The sequence below is a fragment of the Camellia sinensis genome, chromosome 14, assembly GCF_055761805.1.
Source record: "Camellia sinensis isolate YWXY chromosome 14, ASM5576180v1, whole genome shotgun sequence".
Lineage (NCBI taxonomy): Eukaryota > Viridiplantae > Streptophyta > Magnoliopsida > Ericales > Theaceae > Camellia > Camellia sinensis.
Window position 1 is genome coordinate 91,714,371 of NC_138974.1, and position 12,220 is coordinate 91,726,590.

A 12,220-nucleotide genomic window follows, 5' to 3' on the forward strand; every position below is an offset into this window, starting at 1 on the left:
AACAAATAATAAAAATTATGAGGAGTAGGTTAAGAGGAGATAAGAAGTTATAGATAAGAGTATTTTACAAGATAAAAAATTCAAATTAAAAAAAGATAATATGTGATAAAAGGAGAAAAAAAATATAAGTAAACCAAAATAAAGATTTAGATAGATATGTTTTTGATAGATATGGATTAACAAATCATATATTTATCTAAATTTTATTATTTAATTTTTTTTTTTGTAAATCAATTAGTTAATCTTTATCTTTATCCGTAGACCATAGAATTAATTTTTATAAATTATTTATCAATTCTTATATGTTTATTTATCTATAAGTCATGAAATTATTATTTTTCAAATAATTTTTAAAATTTTTATCTTTATCTAAATGTCATGAAATAAATTTCCATAAATTATTTATGACTTTTTATATGTTTATTTATAATGAAATTAATTAAAGTACAAAATGAAGGGCAAAAAACATGAGTAATTTTTTTTAAAATCAATTTTTTAACCTTTATTTTTATCAGTAGGCCATGAAATTAATTTTTATAAATTATTTATCAATTTTTATATGCTTATTTATGGGAAGAAATTTTAAATTATCTATAAGTTATGAAATTAAGCATTTAATTTTTATCTTTATCTGTATACCATGAAATTAATTTTATAAATTATTTATCAGTTTTTATATGTTTATCTATATGGAGGAATTTTGAATTCAAATACATTTGATTATATATATAGTATAGATAGATATAGATAGATATAAGCAAATATAAGCAAATTTAGTGAAATATGAGAGGTTTTCAAATTCTTAATATTAAATTCTCATGTAATCTCTCTCTTACATGGCATTATGTGAAGTTTTCTTTACAAATTTTCCTAATTTTTAATTATTTTTTTAAAATAAATATAACAAAAAAAATTTAAAAATCAGATATATATATATATATATATATATAAACAGATAAAATTAATAAACTTGATCTCTATCTCTTCAATTAAAACTTTGTTAATTAACAAATTTGATGTCTATCTCTATCTCTTTCTTTTTGTAAAATGTATATTTTATTTACTTTTACATTACATTACATTTCAAATTAGATTTGATGTCTATCTCTTTACTATATCTATATATATAGCAATGTTCTTCTCTCATTTATCTACATTTCTCTCCACTTCTAATATATATATATATATATATTATTATTATTTGAAATATTCAATCTCAATGTTATATATATATTTTTTCCTTCTTGTTTTTGTTTTTTAATATGTAATTTACAATTGTAAGGGTTGTATGAATGAAAAAAAGTCATATCATTGATGTGATTTCTATATAATTTGTTGATTCGTTTAGCATGTAAGGTTGGGGTTTAAATAGTTATAAGAAGACAAAATAAATTAAAAAGTCAAGAAGATAAAATGTCACTTCTAAATTATATTCATTTTACTTTTTCTCTCATAAAAGTTAAAAAAACTAAAATGCTCATCTCAAACGAGACTTTTCAGCTCAGGCTAAAAAATTAAAAAACTAACCCACTTCCCAAACGAATGTTGAACATTTTGATTGTACAACTCATTTGCCATAATTGAAGTTTTATGGAAGTTTACATCAAATATTTTATTTTATATATATATATTTGGATGGATAGAATTTTTATTTAAGACTCATAAATGTTGAAAAGATCATATATACATTTTTTCAAAAATAATTTATTCAAGAAGTTTGACTCATATCTCATGGGTTTTTATTTTTATTTTGTGTGTGTATGCGGGCGATGAATTTGATGTACATTTTTTTTCTAATTTTTTCCTATTTCAAGTTGTACATTTTAAATATAAAGTGATTAAAAAAATAATAAAATGAAATAATTTTATTATTTTTCTTTGGGTTTGTGTTTGGTTTTTTGCAATGCATTTTCAAATATGTTTGCAATGCACGCCTTTCACTTTGCATAAATCTCTCATATCTTTCTCTATAAGAGGATAAATTGAAAGTTCTACGCATTCAAAAAAAAAAAAAAAATACATAAGATATTTGAAAAAATAAATTAGAAAATTTATAATTTTTTTTTTTTTTTGCAATGCACGTCTTTCACTTTATGTATCTTCATAATATTTCATAAAAATCTCATGTCTCACTCTATAAGAGACAAAGCTTCAGAGAGAAGAAATTGAAAGATGCTCACATTCAAGGTTAAGTTTGGCATAATCTAAATAATACAAAAAGTTAAAAGTTACTATCCTATTTAAGTCACATCATCTTATTTAAATCACATCACTTCTTTAACACATCACATCAAACCCAACCCAAATCCAACCCATATAAGTCAATAAATCAAAAAGTGTACTTTTTTAGAACATCCCAAACTAAATGAATGAGATATTTGAAAAAAATAAGTTATACTATTTATATTAAAACTTTTTTTTTATTATTGTGATTAATATTAATTTTATAAGGCGAATATAAATAAGTATACCCTGCTGTCCATGTGTGTAGTGACATTGTGAAAGTAGCCAGAAAGAATAATTGAACATTACTTTAGTTGAATATTCTTTTTATTCTTGCATTGATTTGATATATGTCGTGTTTCAATTTTTTTTTTTATTTTATTTGTGCAAGTGAATGCCAAATCATCAAAATTATTGGCTATTCATTTTTTTTAAAAAATATATTGACTAATAACTAAATTATTTTTTTGATTTTTTATTTAAAAAAATTAAAAATATCAAATTAATAATTAAATTTGCTTTAAGCGAGATGAGAGAAAATTAACTTATGAATTCTATAAAACTGGAAAATCACATGATATTAAATTTTATTTTTTTAAACTTTATATGACACTAATTTACAAATAAAATTTATATTTATAAGAGGCAATAATATTATTTATCCTATACATAACGCATGTTTAATATTAATATCATACAATTCCCTAACTCTTAAGGGTTGACCCAGTGGTAGAGGTTTGGGACTTAAGAGTTTGCTCCTCTCTAAGTCTCAGGTTCAAAAACTTTTTAGGTACTATCAACTCTTGTGTTGGGTCAGTCCATACAGAGCTCTGATCTGGCTTTAAATGAGCACCCTGCTTGCTAGTGGATGGTGGGAAGCTGGCCGAGACACTTTAAATGAGCCCCCGCTAGTGGATGGTGGGAAGCTAGCCGAGACACTTTAAATGAGCCCCCGCTAGTGGATGGTGAGAAGCTGACCCGGACATCCTGAGTTATAAAAAAAAATAAATAAATAAAAAAAATCATACAATTCCCTGCTCTAAAACTTCTGTGTGAACAAGTTTTGTCCCTAGAGTTTTCCTACGCATATACAAACAACTATTCATTCATCCCATACGAAAAAGCCAACTTTACCCTCCAAAAAAAAGTCAAAAGGGAAAAGGAGAAAGCCAATGAGAACCTACTCATCTTCGCAGACCTTGCAAAAGGTCCACAGTAGAGGCTCTCCAATTCTCAGCACAGCAAATTCTCCTGAAAATCTTCTTCCTGGTAAGCTCCAATACCATCAAGTTTTTGTTTTTCTGTCCTTAAAACCCATAATATATATATTTGTATTTATGAGTCAATGAATCTATGATGATATAGACTCACCATTCTGTTTCTGTTTGTTTCAGAGATGGTTTTCAGGAGAGCTGTTGTTGTGTTCTTGGGTTGTCTTGGAATAGCTTATCAGACCTCAAAGTCTCCTCCACCTACACCGGCAGAGAGTACTAATTCATCATCACCATCTTCACCATCATCACCATCATCTTCTTCATCAGATGATGATCTAGTTGTTGGTACATTAAGGGTCAGACTCAGTGATGGAAGGTACTTGGCTTACAGAGAGAGAGGAGTCCCCATCAACAAATCAAACTACAAAGTCATTATTGTCCACGGATTTGGCAGCTCCAAAGATATGAATTTTATGGCATCCCAAGTACACACATTGAAAACCCTTTTTCTCCTCCTTTTTGTTTGCTTTTGTTGTTGATCTGAAATTTCTCAGTTGGATTCACAGATTGTACTGAGCTTGATTTTCAATATGAGAAAGAAAAGTAGATGGAAAATGTGTGGGAATCAGTTCAGAGTAGGATGAGAAACCAATGGGAAACAGTAATTTTTAGGGATTGAACAGAAAATGCATCTGAAATCTGAATGTTACAAGATCTCATGTCTTAATTTTTGAAATGCTTTGAGAAATTGTCCATGAACATTGTGTTTCTTGAGCATATCATACATGTATAAAGTAGAATTTTCTAGGTTTTTCCCCAAATGCATTAGAGACAAGATTGCCCCCAAATGCATTAGAGACAATACTGCCCCAATATTACATAGGTTTCATATATATATACATATATATAATTGGGTACATTGGAGGACAATGGGTGGATCGAAATCATGATCTCCTAGTAAGGTACACAGGTTCTGGCAAGGTTTAGGGAAATGGGTACTGTACAAAATGCACATTACAACACTTTCTGAAACATGTTTTATATAGTAAATTGATTTACAAATCACTTCCTCTTGTTTTCACCACCATAAACCATATGAGGAGGCACTTTGAATGCTGCTTCACCTTATCCAATCAAAGAAGCAATGATGTTTACAGCGATTTACTTTTTTCAGGAGCTATTGGATGAGTTGGGGATATATCTTCTGTTATTTGATAGAGCTGGGTATGGAGAAAGTGATCCAAATCCAAAGCGCTCAGTAAAAAGTGAAGCAGTCGACATTCAAGAACTTGCCGATAAGTTACAATTAGGATCCAAGTTCTACGTAGTTGGAGTCTCACTAGGGTCTTACCCCACTTGGAGTTGCCTCAAACGCATACCCAACAGGCAAATACACCCACTATCAACTCTCAGTTTGGATTCTTGTTTCCATAATTCTCTAAAACATCTATTGCTTTCGCTTTGAAACCTGTTCTTGATCTTGCAGGCTAGCAGGCGTGGCTATGGTAGTTCCAATGATCAATTACAACTGGCCTTCTCTTCCCATTGATCTGACTAAGGGTGACTACAGAAAAAGTCTTTCGCGATGGAGCCTTAGGGTTGCACACTATACCCCCGGATTACTGCATTGGTGGTTGACTCAAAAAATGTTCCGGTCATCAGCTGTGCTTGATAGAAATCCAGCATTTTTCTGCCCCAAAGATTTAGAGGTCTTGAAGAATACCCCAGGTTATCAATTACTCTGCAAGGTAACTTTTTATCTTTTATCTGCACATACAAAATTGAAGGAGAAAAGAAGGTTTTCAAACCTGTTTGAGTGAAGAGTTAGTTTCTAAATCTGCTCAACAATGCCAAAAGAATGTAAAAGACATTCTTTTACAATAATCTTCCGACGGTTGAGCAGATTCAGAACAATAATCTTTTTTGGGTTAATTACACTTCATCTCCCTCAACTACCACTAGATATCATTTTACCCTCAAATTTAAAACTGCATATTTAGACCCCACAACAATCAAAATTGCTTCGGTTTCATCCTTCCACATGTGGCAAGAATGTGGCACATCCGTGTCCAACACTTTTTAGGTTTTGCATGGACACTTTAAGAGGGTGGCACGTTCCTGTCTGATACCTATACTCGTTGGATACTTCCTCACACGTATCGGGTACTCATCCTAATGTCTATTCTTTTTAAATTTTTTAGACCTAAACACGCTTCAGACGCATTGGGAAAGAAGTGTACATCGCTTAAACATAAAAGAAACACAATATGAGTTTAAACAAAATAATTTAGGATACAATGATAAAAGAAAAAACAATCTAGATTTATGCTTATGAATATATCCTCCTTTAAACTTTATGAATTAGTATTATATTGCACTTTTTTTTTTTTATTATCCTCGAATGAAATATTTTTTGTATATGACATTGATGTGTCTTGTATTTTTTGAAAATTAATGTGCCGGCATGTCAGTGTCCGTGTCTTGCATTTCTTGAAGATAAATGAACCAATATGTCTTTGTCATGTTGCTTGTGGGTGCTTCTTAGCTAGGAAATGATTGCGACACAATTTATTTTTCACTCTGCAGAATCAGTTGCAAGAGCCAAATGTTTTTGACACTCACCGCCGAGACTTTGTTGTGGCATTTAGCAAATGGGACTTCGATCCACTGGATATGATTAATCCATACCCCAAAAATGAAAGCACTGTTCACATATGGCAAGGCTATGAAGACAAGGTTGTGCCATTTTCATTACAGAGATATGTTTCAAGAAAGCTACCATGGATTAGGTATCATGAAGTCCCTGATGGAGGACACTTGCTTGTGTATGATAGTGTTGTATGTGAAGCCATTTTGAGGTCTCTTTTGCTTGGAGAAGATCCTCCTCCATTATATAGACCTGCTGTATCTGTCAATTAAAATTGTTCACATCCTTGTCATCAGATTGATGACACCCTTGTTTGTGACTTTGATTTCTATACAATTGACATAACATTTCTTTCATTCCATTTATTTCATTATTGTTTGAAACTGAAATAATTACCTTGCTGTATTTGTGAAGTGATACCTTGTTGACTATGAACTCATTAAAAAATTCATCTAAAAAACTACAACTGTCAATATGTACACTTGTGCTTATTTTTCTCCTAGGGCATTTTTGACATTTGTGCAAATATTGCATAATGCTTCTTTTCCTCCTAAAGGGGAAATTAAGATATTATGGAAAAAGTTTCATAATAATGACAAAGGGTTAATTACATTTAGCACTCTTACACTTCTATCAAAATTTCATTTTGGCCCTTTTACTTTCAGTTGTAACCGTCGATCTCTTATACTTTATGTCAATTTGTGTAATGCATTCTTTTATAATTTTATCAAAATTTCATTTTATTCTTTGCACTTTCACCAATATTTCACTTTGATCTCTCTACTTTTCATTTTTGTTAGCCTTATTAACAGTTGATTGATAGAAGACAATGACATTGTATCTTGACATAAAGTGTGTAAGGGGTTGACTGTTATGATTGAGAGTGAAAGGAACGAAGTAAAATTTTGGTAAAATTACAAAGATGCTAAATATGATTAACCATAATGACAAATTACAGAGTGTTTTGATGAAAATGGGAGTGTCAATAGAAACACCCTATAATTAACAGGTGATATAAAGGTTTGAACATCAAAACTGTATATTACCTCGTATGATGTCATAAAAAATTATTAACTATCAACTTATCTAAAATGTTAGATTATTCAAAAGATGGTAAGTTTATTTTATTACTAGCGGTGGGTGTAAAGACAATGCATTTGCAATTTCATAGTTATATCTTTGAATGGTTTGATAAATGATGAAAATTGTAAAAACACTTTTGAATAGTTTGATGGAACAGTTATTGGATGTGGTAGTTATGAATATGAAAAACATTATTGAAAAATTAGAAAAAAAAAAAAAGAGCCTGACAGCATACACTACTCAAATATAAGCTTTAGAATAAATATTCTCAACAATTTGAGTAAATAGATCGGTTGCCATCAAAGGGTAGAAGAAAATTACAGTGGCCAATGTTCAAAAGTAGACTTTTCTCCTATGTGATCATCATGTTTCTACTTTCCTCCATAAATGAGGCAATGCCAATCAATGCTCAGAATTCCATGAAGAGGCAACAAATTGACTCTGTTGCATGTCACATTTGAACATTGATTCCCAAACACCTGAGAAACTTGAAATGTGTAATTTTGATGTTTATACAACAAATTTAGAAGGATCCTATGAAAGCAAAACCATCCATTTTTGCAATAAGACAACTGCACTATGAAAGAGACAAGTGAACAGATAATGTAGTACCAAAAATGTTTATTTTTTGAGACAAATTTTGATCCGAAAAAAATAGTAATTCATAACCAAATGGCAAATACACTAATGACACTTTTTGGTAACAAAAATATTTTGTTCATGAAAAGTGATTTTGTCCCTAAATTTTTAAAACCTTAATTAGTTGTAATTAGGGGTGCAACTCGGGCGGGTTCGGGCGGGTTGGGAGGTTGTCCAAGCCCAGCCCAAGTTGTGCTGAGACCCGTCCAAGCCCGAATTGTAACCCGAGGTTGTTTGCCCAAGCCCGACCTGAGTTAAACCCGAGTTGCCCGAATAACCCGAGTTGTAAATGAATTTTAGTTTTTTTTTTTTTTTTTTGCAGCTACATTATTAAATTATTAAAATTTGACTCTATTTACAATTTTTTTTATTTATAGAAAATCATTAATACCATCAAAATAAATAATTCATATAATGTAAGAGAGATGCCACTATAGTAGTCTTTACAATTTATGAGTGAAAATAAAAAGAAAAAAAAGTAAGATTTTATGCTATATGTATATATAATATATATTCAATATAATTTAATAATATAAATTACTTTAATATCATGTAATGACTAATAATTTATATGTGTATTTAATATTTTTATATATCTATATATATATAATTCGGGCTTCGGGTTGCTCGGGTTGTTTGACGTCTTTGCCCAAGCCCGCTCAAATTTAATTCGGGCTTCTGAATTTTTGCCCAAACCCGTACTGAATTTAAAAATATTTTGTCCAAGCCCTAAAAAATTTCGGGCTGAGCTCGGGTTGCTCAGGTTGAGCCCGCCCAAGTTGCATCCCTAATTGTAATGAGCATTTAAAAATAAAAATTATTTCCACAATGCAATTTGTTTTCAACTTTATTTCTGGAATCTAAATTATTTCATGAAGTCATGTTTTGAAAACACACAAATTTAGAATAAGTTAATTGAAGTTGTACTTTCAAACATACCTTTAACTTTGAAATCGTGGTAAAAGGGCTAAAGAAGGCAAGTGTGGGGTTGGTGGCAATTGGGAATGGTGAGGGAGGGGTGCCAAGTTGATGGAGATGGTGAGAAGGAAGGGAGAAGAGGGAGGGGGGTTGAGATTAAAAAATGAGAGGGGCAAAAATATAATTTTCATCATGTTTTCTTTTTTTTAAAATTAATTTTAACTTGCATCTATATTGCTATTATTTTACTATACAACTAATTTAGCCAAATGTCCTAATTCTCTTAAATTGTAGATATAGCTAAATTTTATGTCAAATTTGATACAAAGTTTTACAACACTGTAAATCAAAACACAAAACATGCAGCGGAATAAAGTGTTTAGATCATACCTCGTTTGATCTAAAACCTCGTGGATAAATCACGTGCTTCCATACTCAATCAATCAATCCCAGCAGTGGGGTGTGCAAAATGGCTTTCATCGTTGTTTCTTGGGAGAGAGTCAGTATATGGGTAGAAAACAAAACATACGTTGTTTTCTCTCTTGGTTACCCATAACCATATATCAGATATATATTATATTTATCTCATTTATCCATAAATAAATGAGATAATATCTGATATCTATATCATCTATCCATATCATGATATGATAGATATATATCCTGAGTGGCTCATCCAAATAGGTTTGAATTTAAATTCAAAACCCATTTGGATGAGGTTCAAAAGGTTCTAAGGGTCATGCCACATGGGCGCCCAATTTCTAACAAACACTAAAATATAAAAACAAGATTTAGCTAGCCATTAGAGAGCTCAAAATTAAACTTCATGATAATTAATGGAAAATTTATAATTTAAGATAATTACGTTGTACTTTTTTTTGAGCAATAATTACGTTGTACTCACTTAAAGTTTTTATACCGCATATAATACTATAATCCCATTTCAGTACACAATCGTTTGTCAATAAATGAAAATTAAAATTGATGATTCCATCATCTTTTAAAACTAAATGCTAATTTTGCCTTCACGTTACAAATTTATCTTAAATCAACTCACTGAGTCAACTCAACAACTCATCTAATTGGAAATCGTACTTTTATATATATATATATATTATAAAATTATCCTAAATTAACTTATTTAGTCAACTCAACAACTCATCTAATTGGAAATCGTACTTTTATATATATATATATATTATAAAATTATCCTAAATGAACTCATTTAGTCAACTCAACAACTCATCCAATTGGAAATCCTATTCTATTTTTTGAGTCTCTTTTTCCACTGAATCAGGATTTCCTCCTTACATTTCTTTCTTGCATTTTCTACTTATAAATCTATTGGGCCTACTTTTAGACTCAATTTTGATAATTCAAACCGTTCATATTTTAAGATTTGTTCATTATATCATACCTATGAAAAATTAAGTTGATCGGATATCAGAAAGTATGTGTTCGGAAAACTCGAACTAAAAACTATTTTTTTAAAGAATTTAATAAACAGTTTTCCGAACACATGCTTTCTGATATTCGATCAACTTGATTTTTTTATAAGTATGATATACTGAACAAATCTTAAAATATGAATGGTTTGAATTATCAAAATTAGGCCTAAAAGCGAGTCCAATAGACTTGCAAGTATGAAATGCAAGGAGGGGATCCTTGCTCTTCCTCCACCACCTCTACTTTCATCTTTCTCCTGTTCTTCGCCACCACCCCTCTCGTTCTCTCGCCTCATTTTCCCTTGCACCACCCTTCTCCTAGTAAACTGTTAAACTACTAACTAATTTTGTAAAGGCATGAAATTTGATTGTGTATTTAGTGAAACATTATTCAGTAAAGCTAAAATATTATACTGGTATGTGCATGTAATAATCCTAATCAAGAAAGCTGTGCAAAAGAGATGAACGAGGTTGAACTTGTGTGATACGCAACAAACCAAGGTTAGTGAAATTGGCTCTATACATTTTGTGACTAATGCTCTATTGAATCGAGAACACCCTATCAATGTGTTAAGTTAGTACTTTTGGACAATTGAATAATTACTTTTATCTAGTGGTTGAGAAGAAAAAATAAAAATAAAAAAAGAAATAAAAAAGAGAGAAAGAGAGCAAAAAGGAAAAGAAAAGATAAAATAAAGTAGCTTCCATTGCATGTGTCTCACTTTATTGCATGATTCATAAGTAGTGTTTGGATCCTCTAGAGTACTTTCTCTAGAATGATCTCTTGAAGTAAATGATTGGACGATTGACAACAATTCAGAGCAAAATGACATCGTTTTGATCGTTTCAACGAAAAAAAAAGTAAAAGAAAAATGTACGGAGAGAGAGAGAGAGAGAGAGAGAGAGAGAGAGAGAGAGAGAGAGAGAGAGAGAGAGAGAGAGAGAGAGAGAGAGAGAGAGAGCGCTAAACCATCACAGTCGCTAGGGCTGTGCAAAACACCGCACAATCCGCTATCTGCATCGATCCGCACGTCTCTAGCTGCAAACTATGGTTTAAACTTTAAAATTTATAATCACCGAACTGCTTTGCTCTGCTATAGTTAATGCATATATATTTTTTAATTTTCAATGAAATATCAATATAAAAATGAGTGAGATATATTTAAGATATGAAATTTATTACAAATTAGTGGTTATATATATGAAACATATTATGTAAAATTACTTTGTGTTACATATCTAAAAAATATTATACAAATTAGTGTTATATATTATGCAAATGTATGATAATTAGTTAGAATATTCTTCAATCTGCCAATCTGCCAAAAACCGCCCAAACCGCAATTTGTCAATCTGCTAATCCGCTAACCCACCATTCGGTTTGTAATTTTACTCTCAAACCGACTGAACCGCACCGCGCACACCCCTAATAGCCGTTACCAGAGCCCCTTGCTCTCTAGTCCACCTCCACTGTTTGTGAGAGGATCTCCACATTTACGACCACCGTTGCCACTACAACCATCCACGACCATGGAATCGTGATCGATAAACTACTACTCCCTCTTTCATTGCGACCTATCTTCTGTGTGTGTGTGTCTGTCTGTCTATCATCGTGGCAATTGATGTTGATAATAGGGAAACGGATGGAGGTGGATGCGATCAGATCATGACCGGACGATAGTGACCAGTTCATACCTCGAAAAACCCAAAATGTAGGTCTCTTTATCTCTTTCTAGAGTTTTTTAAGATCTAGGTAAAGCAGTGGCAGGTTAAGGGTTGCTGGAAAAAAATGTGAAATGAGGGGCTAAAGGAGAAAGGGAACTAGGAGGGGTGGTGGGGTGGGCTAGGAGGGAAGGGGTAAGGAGGCAAAGGGAGTTGGGATAGTGGCAACGGTGGCTATGGAGGGAGGGAACTAACGGGGATGTGCTCCGATAGGCGAAGGAAATGGGGTATTGGTAGGCTCTCTCTATTATTCTCCTTCTCATGCTCTTTATTTATTTATTTTTTTAAATCCAAAACAATGTCGTTTTGGGAGTACTCTAGGAAGTACC

At 31.4% G+C, this 12,220-nt stretch overlaps 1 protein-coding gene across 1 annotated transcript; it reads left to right on the plus strand.

Annotated features, from left to right (window-relative positions):
- Nucleotides 1–3,333: 3,333 nt before the first annotated feature.
- Nucleotides 3,334–6,440, plus strand: LOC114312735 (uncharacterized). The gene is made up of 5 exons (XM_028259015.2): nucleotides 3,334–3,492; nucleotides 3,618–3,922; nucleotides 4,612–4,823; nucleotides 4,924–5,185; nucleotides 6,024–6,440. Exons 1-5 carry the CDS (start codon nucleotides 3,396–3,398, stop codon nucleotides 6,354–6,356), a joined length of 1,209 nt encoding a protein of 402 aa, XP_028114816.2. The 5' UTR covers nucleotides 3,334–3,395; the 3' UTR covers nucleotides 6,357–6,440.
- Nucleotides 6,441–12,220: the final 5,780 nt, after the last annotated feature.